The following is a 12,954-nucleotide window of genomic DNA, read 5'->3' as shown; positions in this document are numbered from 1 at the left end:
TTTATCTCCAACATAGCTCATTAATCCTTTGAATTTACTTAAGCCTCATCATCCTCACTACCACTTTATACTTCCATCACTCATGAGGTACTGTAATTATTTGTTAATTTGTGTCTAACACTCTTGTCTCTCTTCAGGCCATCTATCACAAGCTACCTCAATGAGAAAGTTAATAACATTCATTAGCTCCATATGCCTTTAACTTATTTACTTATTTTATTTTATTTTATTTTTTTGTGCCAGTCCTAAAGCAGAAGCTCACGGTGCTATCCATGAGCTTTTGCTCAAGGCTAGCGCTGTACCCTTGAACCACAGATCACTTCTGGCTTTTTTGGTGGTTAACTGGACTTAAGAGTCTCATGGAGCTGGGCGCTAGTGGCTAACGCCTGTAATTCCAGCAACTCAGGAGGCTGAGATCTGAGGATCGCGTTAGGTTCAAAGCCAGCCTGGAGAAGGAAAGCCCGTGAGACTCTTAACTCCAATAAGCTACTCAGAAAAAGCCAGAAGTGGCTCTGTGGCCCAAGTGGTAGAGTGCTAACCTTGAGAACAACGAAGCTCAGGGACAGTGACCAAGGCAGAGCTCAAGCCCTAGGACGGGGGAAGGGGGGTGGGGGATTAGGGGGAGGAAGAGAAACAATGAAAAAGAACTACAGGTATATGCAAGAGTGGGGGTGCACTTCACAAATAACAGTAAAAGGATATTCTGATTCATTTACATAACACAAATTAGGCAGGCAGTATGGAAAGCAGTTTTGAAGGAGGGGGAGGGAAGGAATGGAAGGGGTTTATCGATGCATCTAGTTCTAGCAAGGTTTTAATTGTCTGCGATGTTACTAGCACAGATAACTGCTTGACAAAAGGGACCAGAACCTGAGCAATAGAAGCGCAACGCCACAAACCACGGTAAGACAGCTCTGGCGTAACTTCCGCATATAACAACTTCCGGCGCTCCGCCTCTTGCCTGCAACAACCGGAAAGCAGGAGTGGTCCGCGTCAAGGAAGAGGGAGGGCGTGAGGGGGAGCTGTGTACAGAACTTAACTAATCGTTTGTCCAATGGGAAAGGATGTGTTTGTGGACCAATAGGACGTAGAGAATAGGGCACCGCCCACAAGCCCGTCGAGCCAATGGGCTGTGTGCAGATGGTAGATGGGCAGGGGCGTGCGACTGAGAGTTGCATCGCGGTATGGCGGGTGGGGCCCGGGAGGTGCTCACGCTGCAGTTGGGTCATTTTGCGGGTTTCGTGGGAACGCACTGGTGGAACCAACAGGTGAGATCTCCTGGTGCCTTTCCAACTGAATCCTTTGGAAATCTACAGCGTTGACTCCGCCCCGCGTATCCTTCTTGCCTCCCGAGTTTAGTCCTCTCTATATCTGCTCCAGGATGCTGCCTTGGGCCGAAACACCGATGCCAAAGAGTCGGCCGGAGAGCTGTGCCCTGATGTCCTGTACCGGACGGGCCGGACGCTTCACGGCCAGGAAACGTACACGCCGAGACTCATCCTCATGGATCTGAAGGGTGAGACGGTGGCAGGGGCCAGCCAGTCTGTTTTTCCTTTTTTCGCGTGCGGAGTCTAGCATCCATTCACTTAAAGAACCGATAAGGACACTGAAGACCCAGAGATGAGGCGCTAAATCACCAGAGGGGCACAGCAAAGAAAAACTTTACCCTGCTCAAACTGGTCTCCGAAACAGTTCGTTTGCTCCTGGACAAAGTGAGGTGTTGAACTGACACACTCGTGGAAAACCACTGGGTGCAATTTTTGCCCCACTAGTTACGAAGTTGAGAACAGAGGCTAGAATCTAGATTTGGCTCCTAAACCAGGCCCAAGAAAGCTTGAAAGAGTCAGGCATGAGACACCAAGTTGTCTGATGATCAGATTTAGTCCAAGTCACAGAGATGTCTTAGGCTTTGACCTTAGCATTATTGTTTCTATATAGGTAGTCTTAACTCCCTAAGAGAAGAAGGTGGACTGTACAGGGACAAACAACTTGATGCTGCTATAGCATGGTATGTATTTGGTGTATGGAATAGAGGGGGGAACGTTTGTGAAAACAGCTGGGGAAACCCTAGAAACAAGTTCTTTGATCAATCTTTTTCAGGCAGGGGAAGCTCACCACCCACAAAGAAGAAGTCTATCCCAAGAACCCTTATCTCCAGGACCTTCTGAGTGCAGAGGTGAGGGCTTCAGCTTTAACCTTTTAACCTCATGCTACAAGTGCCCTCACCAATGCAGAGAAAAAGACAGTTCTTTTCGTGGCTCAGCCAGGTGCCAGTGGCCTTGCCTGTAATCCTAGCTACTCAGGAGGCTGAGATCTGAGGATCACGGTTCAAAGCCAGCTGGGGCAGGAGTCTGTGAGACTCCTATCTCCAATAAACCACCACAAAACCGGAAGTGGCACTGTGGCTCAAGGAGTAGAACCCTTGCCTTGAGCTGAAGAGCTGAGGGACAGTGCCCAGGCCCAGAGTTCAAGCCCCACGACCGACAAAAAAAAAAAAAATTGTGATGACTTAATCAGAAAAGAGGTGAAATGCATCCTGCAAACTGGGGGATAAAGGATAAATGACCTTTGCCCTTAAACTGCCTAGAACTAAATGTAGGTGTTTTTTTTTTCTCTCTCTCTCTCAACTATTCCAGGGAGTGCCCAGTAGTGATGGTGTCTGGAAGGTCAAGTCCATCCCTAATGGCAAAGGTGAGAGTTCGCCGGATATAGGAAGTCTGGGCAGTACAATGGGGCCTCTGAGCAGAGAAGCATGGAGAGTTGTGTGTCTCTTCTGTTTGTTCTTCAGGTCCACCTCCAGTCAGCACTGCTACAGCTCCAAAATCATTTATACCACCAGAGGGCACCATCAGAGTCTGGTCAGACTTTCTGAGAGTTGACCTCCATCCTCGGAGCATCTGTATGATTCACAAATACAACCATGATGGGTATGAGGGCCTCGAGAAGCTGTGACACAAATAGCATATGTCCCCACCAACACACTGGATTAGGCTCAAGCCTATCTTCCCTGACAAACAAACCAAATGTTGAGGACAGGGCTAAGTCTTTCATCACTTATTCGTGGCAGGGAAGCAGGTCGGCTGGAGGCTTTTGGCCAAGGGGAGAGTATCCTGAAGGAACCCAGGTACCTGGAAGAACTGGAGGACAGGCTGCACTTCTACGTAGAGGAATGTGACTATTTGCAGGTAGTGTGTGGCAAGGCAGACAAGCAGGATAGATATTTATTATCCTACACTTATTTTCATCCTTCATCTTTCTCTAGGGCTTTCAGATCCTATGTGACCTACATGATGGCTTCTCTGGAGTAGGTGCTAAGACTGCAGAGTTGCTACGAGACGAGTATTCAGGGCGGGGAATAATTACTTGGGGTCTTCTCCCTGGGCCTTACAATCTCAGGGTGAGTGGAAGTTGGGGTAAAGAAAAATCAGAGTAGGGAAGGAGAAAGGAGAATCCCACTGACAATGTTGTTTGATACAAACTCCTTTTCTTTTACCAGGAGCCCCAGAAAAACATCTATCGTCTGTTAAACACAGCCTTTGGTCTGGTGCGCCTGACTGCTTACTGCTCTTTCGTCTGCCCTTTATCCTTGGGCGGAAACATGGGCCTGAGACCCAAGCCACCTGTCAGCTTCCCTTACCTGCGTTATAATGTGAGGCTCAATGCTTTTTATTTTTTTGGGTCCGGTCGTGGGGCCTGAACCACTTCCGGCTTTTTTCTTTTTGCTTATGTGGTGCTGAGGAATCGAACCCAGGGCCTCGGGCATGCAAGGCAAGCGCTCTACCGCTGTGCCACCTTCCCAGCCCCATCAATGCTTTTTTTATGATTGTGGCTGGCCACAGACTCAAATCATCTTCTCTCTGCAGTGGCTCTATTTTATTTTTTGTGGTAAGCTGACAGAACAGGTTTATTTAGAAGTGGAAGTTGCAAGATTCTTTCTTTGGAGAGGGGCTTCTAAGAGGAGTCCTATGGTTCTGTTCTTGAAGCATTAGCTTAAATATGGCTCTTAGATCACACTGGCTGATACTAGTCCAGCTGTGGGCCCAATACACGTTTGCTTCATGCCCTGGATTTCTCTGCCATTACTGTTGTCTCCACACACTTTTCCAGGCCCCAAATACCACGTGTTTCTCTTCTGTCCATTTTACAGGCCACTCTACCCTTCCACTGTAGTGCCATCTTGGCTACAGCCCTAGACACAGTCACTGTTCCCTATCGCCTGCGTTCCTCTCCAGTTTCCATGGTTCATCTGGCTGATATGCTCAGCTTCTCTGGGAAAAAGGTACAAATCTTTGTGAGGAGCTGGGTCGGCACTGAGAAAAAGCTCTGTAACCTGATCTCCTCCTGATCTTTAGGTGGTGACAGCAGAAGCAATCATCCCCTTCCCCTTGGTTCCAGGCAAGTCCCTTCCTGATACTCTGATGCAGCTTGGAGAAGCCAGTCCGTGGACCTCACTGTCTGCATGTGGGGACCCTTCTGGAACACGCTGCTTTGCCCAATCAGTGGTGCTGAGGGGCATAGACAGAGCGAGCCACACCAGGTAAGGACCGTTGGCCTTCAGAGCCTGTGTTAGAACATTAAGTCTTAGTTCTTATTCATGTTGCCATAGTAAGGGTGATTTTGGCTTTCTCCTGGCAGTCAGCTTGTCTCAGGGACACCTCTGCCCTCTGCCCTTCATGCATGTACCACTGGGGAAGAAGTCTTGGCTCAGTATTTACAACAGCAACAGCCTAGAGTCATCAGGTCAGTAGAAACACTTGCTCCTGCCCTTCTCTCAGCCCTCCGACCCCCCACCTCGCCTGGGCTAACCTAACTACCACCCTCTGCCCACACAGTTCATCCCATTTGCTGCTGACTCCCTGCAGAGTGGCTCCGCCTTACCCCCACCTCTTTTCTTCAAGCTTCAGCCAGCAGGGCGCAATGTTAGAAGGTCCCCCCAGGGGCACAGGTAGGTAAGAAGTGAGGAAAACATAAGATTTCAAGCAAAGGTACAGTTCCTGGATTAAAATTGGAAAAAAAAAAAACAAAAAACCACACAGTTAAACCTTTATTCACCCTTTGGCTCCTGAGAAGTGTCCTTCCTATGGAGTGCTGGTATACAAAGGGGACAGCACACAAATCTCTCAAGTGTACCTTACAGTCTGCTCTACCAAGCACCCAGATTCCCTATCAATACAAGAGGCTCAAGGCAGAATCCAATCCATTCAGTCTTGCTTTTCTCTCGGTATGTAGAAGTGAAGAACATCCCAGTGTTTGGGGCCCTGCGCTCTTCTGCATCCTTGTACCAGACCCTGGGAGGCTTAGCAGACGAGCTCTCCAAACTCGACCTGCGGCGCTGGGCTAGCTTCATGGACGCTGGAGTAGAACACGATGACATGGAGGAACTGTTGCAGGAGCTCCGCAGCCTGGCCCACTGCTACCAGGAAGGAGACAGCTCCCCAGACTAAAGTTCCAGGAGTTCCTTTGCAATAAAAAGCTGCTGGGTGCATGAGCCCAGTGTTTTCCTGCACAGGAGCTCAGTGTCTTAGAACTGGCTACAGACATTAGAAATTTATTACATTTAGAAACATTGTGAGTTGATCACAAAACAATAAATATGTACCATTAGACCCAAAAACAAAAGGAGAGAAAGGATCCAGGCCTCGCTCCCTGAATGCTATTTATAGAGTGGATTTTGAAGGTCTTCTTCAAAGACCCTGAGTGAGGCATAGGCGAAAGAGCTCTGGGGCCTAGATCTAGCCTCACTTTATCCTTGGGCCCAGCTCTGCTCTTCAGCTCTGTATGCAGAACTCAAGGACTGCACAAGTGAAGTACAGCCACTCTCTCCCAGAGCACACGGTGCCTGGCATGTTGGTCCTATGCAAATGACACCACACCTTCCGGGAGCCTCAATCATCTGGCTCCTCCTCAGACAGCAAGTCCCCATGGTCTGACAGCTGGTCTGCATTGCTGGTACTGGTTGCATCATCTTCATCCTCAGAGCTGGCCTCACAGGCCGTGTGGAAGAGCTGCATGAGTTCTCGAAAGCGGTGAGAAACCTAGCATAGCAGAAGGGCTATAATCACTGTTCCAAATCAGGAACATCAACATTTACTAAGTGATAGGTGCCAATCTGAAATTCTTTTATTGATTCCACATTTGTGAGAGTTGTGTGTTAATAAAGAAATTCCAGAACTGGGAATGTGGCTTAGTGGTAGAGTGCTTGCCTAGCATGCATGAAGCACTGGGTTCAATTCCTCAGTACCACATAAACAGAAAAAGCCAGAAGTGGTGCTGTGGCTCAAGTGGTAAAGTGCTAGCCTTGAGCAAAAGAAGCTCAGGGACAGTGCCTAGGCCCTGAGTTCAAGCCCCAGGACTGGCAAAAAAAAAAAACCCACAAAATTCCAGAGGCCCAAAGTTACACTGCTAAAAGCAAAAATAGAATTGAAACTTGGAGCTGCTGCTACTACTGTTCTTTCTTAGACCTCTCCTCTACCATACTGACAGGTCAAGCCCTTCCTTTATGTAACTGGTGTCTTGAGTTTGTAGAAGCCTATGTGTATGTGTGTGTACAATAGTCTTGGGTCTTGAACTCAGGGCCTCAGCACTGTCCCTGAGCTTTTTTTTTTGCTCAAAGCTAGCACTCCAACACTTGAGCCACAGCTCCACTTCTAGCATTTTGGTGGTTAATTGGAAGAGTCTCACGGACTTTCCTGCCTGGGCTGGATTCAAACCTCAATCCTCAGATTTCTACGTCGTCAGTAGCTAGGATTACAGGTATGAGCCGCCGGCACCCAGCCTTATGTCTGCTACTTAGTCAGCCACTCTGTTCTCTTCTTGCCAGATTGCCCTTGTTCCTCTGAAGCTTGAGACTTACAAGACTGCCCCACTTCACACATTGCTTCCCTCCACTTACCTCAGCAGGAGTCTTATTTCCCAGCTGCTGAGAGATGATGCTGAAGGTGTGTGGCTGTGCTCCTTGCTCCTGGCACACGGTGAGAATCACTCGGTCAGCTTCCCTGCGACAAGTATATCAGGATTAATTGTAAAAAGCCATATGGATACGTTCTAGACTCTTTCCAAATCTACCATCTATCCTTACCTTGTCCACAGGACAACTTTCTCCCCGGTGGAGCTAACTTTGCTGTTATTAGCACACACTGTAGCTTCTGTGGCCTTCAGTGGCAGTTCTCCTTGCTGCTCTGGGCCCTTGCCTTGTATTCCAGAATCTTTAACTAAATCCCCTCTGAAGGCTTTGGGGGAAGTCTCTGAGATATCAACTCCTGAAGAAGATTCATGGTCAGAAGACATCTTGTCTGCTGTCTTTGTCCCAACTCTGCTTGAAGGCAGCCAGTTCTCATGATTACCTGGTTTCCCAGACACGTGTATTTTTTGTACTTCTCGGGTCCTTGAAGAATCAGGACTGAAGAAGGAAGCAGGGCCCTCATTAGTGCAGGGCAATTTCTCAGTTTCAGGTGCACCTGAGACCAGCATGGGGACTTCTGAGTCAGCTGCTGCCTGCTGGCCCTCCTCTTTCTGAGGTGAGAGAGATACACTGGGGCAGGAAAGAGCCTCAGCCCCAGCCTGGTTTCTGACAGTGGAGGATACAGCTCCAGTTTGGGAACAAAGTTGGAGAGTGTCTGGTAAGGGAGGTGCAGGGCCCGCAAGGAGCTGTTCTGTAAGAGTCTCTTCTTGAAGAGGCAGCAAAGTGTTCCCCACTGTTGACCCTGCTTCAGAGGGAAAAAAGGATTAGAGGATGCACAGGATCATGATGCACCCAAGAACTGAAAACTACCATAGTCCCTGGTGAGGTGCTGGAATAAACCTATATAAAAGAGTGCAGGACACCAGGCACCAGTGGCTCACACCTGTAATTCTAGTTACGCAGGAGGCTGGGATCTGAGGATCACTGTTTAAAGCTAACTAGGGCAGGAATGTCCATAAGACTTTTTTTTTCCCCAGTCATGGGGTTGAACTCAGGGCCTGGGCACTGTCCCTGAGCTTCTTTCGCTCAAGGCTAGCACTCTACCACTTGAGTCATAGTGACACTTCTAGCTATTTCTGTTTATGTGGTATTAAGGAATCGAACCCAGGGCTCCATGCATGCATGCCTAGGCAAGCAGTTTACCACTAAGCCACATTCCCAACCCCAACCATGAGACTCTTATCTCCAATTAACCACCAGGAAACCAGAAGTGCTGTGGCTCAAAGTAGTAGAGTGCTAGCCTTGAGCAAAAGAGCTCAGGAATAGTACTCAGGCCCTGAGTTCAAGCCCCAAAACTGACCCACTCCCCCCTCCCAAAAAAAAAAAAAAAAAAAGTGGTAGAGGTGAGTGCGACATCATTCACACAAGGGTATAAAGTCCTAATGCCAAGAGCTGAGTCTCGACAGGATTTGGAGACCAGTGGAATTCCTGGTCAGGAATGGGAATGGGGGGATAGTATCAAGTTCTGTGGACTCCACAGCACTATAGGAGAGATTACAAGCTGAACAGGAAAAGGGTTTCTATTGAAAGGGAAGTACTATACCCATCCTTTGAAAGACTGGTGGGTTGTTTTTTTTTTTTTTCTTTGTAGTCATGGGGCTTGAATTCAGGGTCTGAGCACTATCCCTGAGCTTTTTTGCTCAAGGCTAGTGCTCTACCACTTTGAGCCACAGAGCCACTTCCAGTTTTCTGTTTGCTAATTGTAGATGAGTCTCATGGACTTTTTTGCCCAGGCTGGCTTTACACTGTGATCCTGATCTCAGCCTCCTGAGCAGCTAGTATTGCAGGCATGAGCCACGTGCCTGGCAAGACTGTTATCAAGCTCTCTAAGGATCCTGTTGAAGTTAGGAGAATGAAACTAAGAACTCATTGGGAGAAAGGCTGGGCAGGCCTAGTTTGGCAGATTACTCACGTGGAATGGGCACCTCTCCCTTTCTGATGGTCCTGCTCGTCCTGCTCTGAGTTGACTCAATGCTCTCCCGTTCCTCTGGGACTTCCTCTTCCACCACATCCTTGCCCTGGCCTGCTTCCTTAACACCAGACATAGGACTAGCTGCTCCATGGGGGCTGCTGCCCACCAACTCATGGGGCTCCTTGTTCTTGTAGGATTTATTCTCACACACCTGCAAAGATACTTTTTAGGTCAAAGGTGTCCTGACTTCCCTCCTATGTTTCAGGGGCCCAACGAAATATAAAAGCCAACTTGCTGCTCATACTCAGCAGGTCAACTATCAAGCTCATAGAACTTTAAATAAATAGCCCTAACCAGAGTACTGAACTTCATTACTACTCTAACCTCTGAGGACTACATTTGTGCCTCCAAGAGAGCCAGAATTACATTTTTTGTTGTTGGTGGTGGTGGTCATGGGGCTTGAACTCTGGGCCTAGGTGCTGTCCCTCAGCTCTTCAGCTCAAGGCTAGCGTTCTACCACTAGAGCCACAGCACCACTTCCAGTTTTCTGAGCAATTTATTGGAGTCTCACGGACTTTCCTGCCCGGACTAGCTCTAAACTGAGATCCTCAGATCTCAGCCTCCTGAGTAGCTAGGATTATAGGCTTGAGCTACCATGGCCAGCTCAGAATTACTTTTAGAATCTATTTTTCTTTTTTCTTTTTTTTTGGGGGGTCCAGTCGTGTGCCTGAACTCTGGGTCTGGGCGCTGCCCCTCAGCTCTTCAGCTCAAGGCTAGCGCTCTATTACTTGAGCCACAGCGCCACTTCCAGCTTTTTGCTTATGTGGTGCTGAGGAATTGAACCCAGGGCCTCAAGCATGCAAGGCAAGTGTTCTCCCACTGAGCCACCTTCCCAGCCTTAGAATCTATTTTTCTAATTCAGATTTCTCTCTCACCCCCCCCCCCCCCCCCCGCACACACACACACACGGACACAAAGCTAGTATCTGAACTTCTTTTTCCTTAATTCTAAAAGCTTTACTCAAAAGGTTATTTTTCTTTATGTGTATGCCAGTCCTGGGGCTTGAACTAAGGGCCTGGGTACTATCCCTGAGCTCTTATGCTCAAGGTTAGGGCTCTACCACTTGAGTCACAGCAAAATTCATCTTATATTTCTAAAAGATATTTGCACATGTACGTGTACAAATAGTGTGCATTTCTTTCATATATGTAATCTTTCTAAGGATTCAGAAAGGTGCAAACCTATGGTAGCTGACAAACGCTATCACAGTATTTGCCTGGGGTTGTCCTGATAGCTGATACCCTCCATCCCAGTACCATGAGCACCTGTCTCACCTTGTTACTACAGTGACTACAATTTCTCCTCTTGCTCTTCTTCAGCTTGGAGTCGGGACCTCCTTCGTGGCAAGCACAGGAACAGTCCTTGGTCCCATCTGGCCAATCAGTCTCCTAGCAGATACATGGTCTTGATTATTCTCAGTACCAAGGAAGGAAGTTAAATTATGAGCCACCTGACGAGACCTTTCCTTTTTTGTGGGGGTGGGGAGGGAAAGGGTGGGGTAGGGTTGGTCATGGGGCTTGAACTGGGGCCTGAACAGTATCCCTGAGCTTTTTTGTTCAAGGCTAGTACTCTACCACTTGAGCCAAGCTCCATGTCCAGCTTTTTTGGAATACTTTATAGGAGATAAGAGTCTTAAGGGCTTTCCTGTCCAGGATGGCTTCAAACTGCCATCCTCAGATCTCAGCCTTCTAAGTAGCTAGGATTACAGATATGAGCCACCAGTGCCTGGCTTCCTTTCTTTTATTATGTACCACCTCATCTCATTGCCTGGTAAAAATCAATGAAATCTATTATGAACCCTGGAACAACCGTAAGTGACTCAAAGAGGAAATAGTCCAATCACCCAGATATTTCAAGCTATATTTAAGTCAAATAAATTTTGAGGTTGTACATGAGATAGGACCTACATACTTTGTTTCCCTGTGTTCTGAACTCTCCCCCTCTCTTCCAACCCTCTTGGTTAGACTAGGAGTAAGACATGTAACAGATGTAGACTTGAAAGACTACTTCTGGTGCTGGGAAGGTGGCTCAGTGGTAGAGTGCTTGCCTTGCATGCACGAGGCCCTGGGTTTGATTCCTCAGCACCACATAAGCTGAAAAGGCCAGAAGTGGCACTGTGGCTCAAGTGGTAGAGTATTAGCCTTCAGCAAAAGAGCTGAGGGATGGTGCCCAGGCCCAGAGTTCAGGCCCCACGACCAGCCCTGCCCAGTCCCCCCAGCAAAAAAAAAAGACTACTTCTGGAAGAGAAGACAGAGCAGTCAGGGAAGACTCTAGAGCTATATTACCTGGGCCCAAGTTCCAGGAGTACTACTTGATAAACAAGTGACTAGCAATAGCCTCTCTCTTCTGTAAATCGTAAATAACACTCTCCCCACAAGATTACTCTGAAAATTAAATAAATTGTAAAAAAAACCCAAAAAACAAAAAAACCTAATTTCCAAATAATGCTAATACTTAGTAATACAGCTAAATATTAGCTCCTATACCAGGCATAAAGGAAATTCTGTATCCTCCTATGAACAAAAAATGAAAATATTTAAGATCTTTCATTTTTGAATAAGAAAAACACCTCTGAGTTCTGAGACACATGGCCTCTTCACCAACCGCGTTGTCTGCTCTCGTGCTTTCCGCAGAAGCCTCCCCTTTGGTTTGTACTCCATGATCACCTCAGAACCTTGAGACACGGGGCCAGGGGCTTGTGACCATACCAAGCCAGAAAAACATTTAGAGAGAAAGTAGAGGCCTGATTCATGAAAAGTAGCTAGTTCCCAATATCCTGACATACCTTATCATGATTCTGGATCCCAATCTCTTTTCTCCTCTTGTTCTTTGAAGTGGAAGGTATTTTGGGAGGTTCTTCTTCCTCTTCCACATCAGGCAGTGCCACTTCTTCAAAGCCATCAAACTGAGGAGGAGTTGGTGTCAATAAACACAGGCTCTGGGGCTGATAGCCCTCCTGCAGGTGGCTGTTCCCTTCACAACCCTAATGTACCCTCAGGGCCTGTACCTCATACTCTTTCTCTTCAGTCCAGTTGATTTCTTCAAAGTCACCCATCCTGCTAGCTGCTGGACGAAGATGGTCAAAGAAGATAGAAAACTCATCTTGTAGGTGGTCATGACCCTTGAGGAGCTGCCACATCTGTGTCTTGAGCTGCAAATAGGCAGATGCAAAGATAGTCTTTGAGTCAATCTAAGCCAGTGCCATATACTCCCAACATTCTGCCTTGCAAGCCAACCTAAAGAAACATAGAACTCCTCTCTCTCTGTCTCTCTCTCATTTATTTTTTGTGTCTGAGCCTGAGCTTTTTGCTCAAGGCTACCACTCTACCACTTGAGACATAGCTCCACTTCTGGCTTTTTGGTGGTTAATTGGAAGTAAAAGTTTCACTGGGCACCAATGGCTCACACCTGTAATGCTAGCTACTCAAGAGGCTGAGATCTGAGGATCGAGGTTCAAGGCCAACCTGGGCAGGAAAGTCCGTGAGACTCTTATCTCCAATTAATCACCAGAAAACTAGAAATGGCACTGTGGCTCAAGTGGTAGAGCACTAGCCTTGCGCTGAAGAGCACAGGGACAGCACCCAGGCCGAGTTTAAGACCATGACCAACGGAAAAAAAAAAAAAAAGAGAGAGTCTCATAGACTTTCCTGCTCAGACCGGCTTCAAACCACAATCCTCAGATCTAAGCCTCCTGACAAGCTAGGATTACAGGTGTGAGCCATTGGTGTTCATCTATAGAGCCTCTCTTTAGTGGGTAATAATTCACATGCAACTTCTCCCTTCTTGTTTACCTGCAGAGGAAGGATATTAGTAACAGATTTGATTCCTAGTGATAGCACTCTCCACTCTTGTCCAACTGGTCCCCAGGTAGGACAAAGCCTAAGCAGAATAAGAGACAAGCCCCTTCTAAGTCTCACACTTCTCTCTTGATTATCCCTCTCATGGCACGGATGATACTCCACAATTTGAGAAAACAAGACAGGTCCTGGATTCAGGTGACCATACCTGGCTTCACGCCTTA

The 12,954-nt window shown here is 47.5% G+C and overlaps 2 protein-coding genes across 7 annotated transcripts in view; one reads left to right on the top strand and one right to left on the bottom strand.

The window, feature by feature from the left end:
- The first annotated feature begins 1,142 nt into the window (after positions 1-1,142).
- Msto1 (misato mitochondrial distribution and morphology regulator 1) lies at positions 1,143-5,488 on the top strand. The gene is made up of 14 exons (XM_042681523.1): positions 1,143-1,268; positions 1,381-1,516; positions 1,939-2,008; positions 2,101-2,176; positions 2,637-2,691; positions 2,789-2,927; positions 3,068-3,185; positions 3,263-3,397; positions 3,497-3,649; positions 4,148-4,279; positions 4,353-4,537; positions 4,636-4,740; positions 4,833-4,945; positions 5,230-5,488. The coding sequence occupies exons 1-14, from the start codon at positions 1,185-1,187 to the stop codon at positions 5,442-5,444; spliced, it is 1,716 nt and encodes a 571-aa protein (XP_042537457.1). The 5' UTR covers positions 1,143-1,184; the 3' UTR covers positions 5,445-5,488.
- A 44-nt stretch (positions 5,489-5,532) lies between these two features.
- Positions 5,533-12,954, bottom strand: part of LOC122109273 (GON-4-like protein) — an 83,577-nt gene continuing 76,155 nt past the window's right edge. For 4 of the 6 annotated variants that reach the window (XM_042681517.1, XM_042681519.1, XM_042681520.1 and 1 more), the window contains 7 exons: positions 11,941-12,084; positions 11,719-11,838; positions 10,208-10,321; positions 8,874-9,084; positions 7,079-7,706; positions 6,893-6,995; positions 5,533-6,035 (listed from right to left, as the gene is read on the bottom strand). In XM_042681517.1, coding sequence (XP_042537451.1) covers positions 5,886-6,035; positions 6,893-6,995; positions 7,079-7,706; positions 8,874-9,084; positions 10,208-10,321; positions 11,719-11,838; positions 11,941-12,084 — 1,470 coding nt within the window. In that variant the 3' untranslated portion in view covers positions 5,533-5,885. The remainder of the gene's footprint in view (positions 6,036-6,892; positions 6,996-7,078; positions 7,707-8,873; positions 9,085-10,207; positions 10,322-11,718; positions 11,839-11,940; positions 12,085-12,954) is intronic. The other 2 variants (XM_042681518.1, XM_042681522.1) reach the window with 1 other exon arrangement.

Source organism: Dipodomys spectabilis, unplaced genomic scaffold, assembly GCF_019054845.1.
Source record: "Dipodomys spectabilis isolate Male_0828 unplaced genomic scaffold, ASM1905484v1 ptg000069l, whole genome shotgun sequence".
NCBI classification, from domain to species: domain Eukaryota; kingdom Metazoa; phylum Chordata; class Mammalia; order Rodentia; family Heteromyidae; genus Dipodomys; species Dipodomys spectabilis.
Note: the sequence above shows the minus strand (reverse complement) of the source record. Positions and strands in the feature narration are given on the sequence as shown.

Bases quoted from the DNA above. Each gene is read 5' to 3' on its own strand.
- Msto1 (XM_042681523.1), top strand. From the start codon at position 1,185: ATGGCGGGTGGGGCCCGGGAGGTGCTCACGCTGCAGTTGGGTCATTTT. The intron at 2,928-3,067 runs GTATGAGGGCCT...TATTCGTGGCAG, and splicing joins CACAAATACAACCATGATGG to GGAAGCAGGTCGGCTGGAGG. The intron at 4,741-4,832 runs GTCAGTAGAAAC...CTGCCCACACAG, and splicing joins CAACAGCCTAGAGTCATCAG to TTCATCCCATTTGCTGCTGA.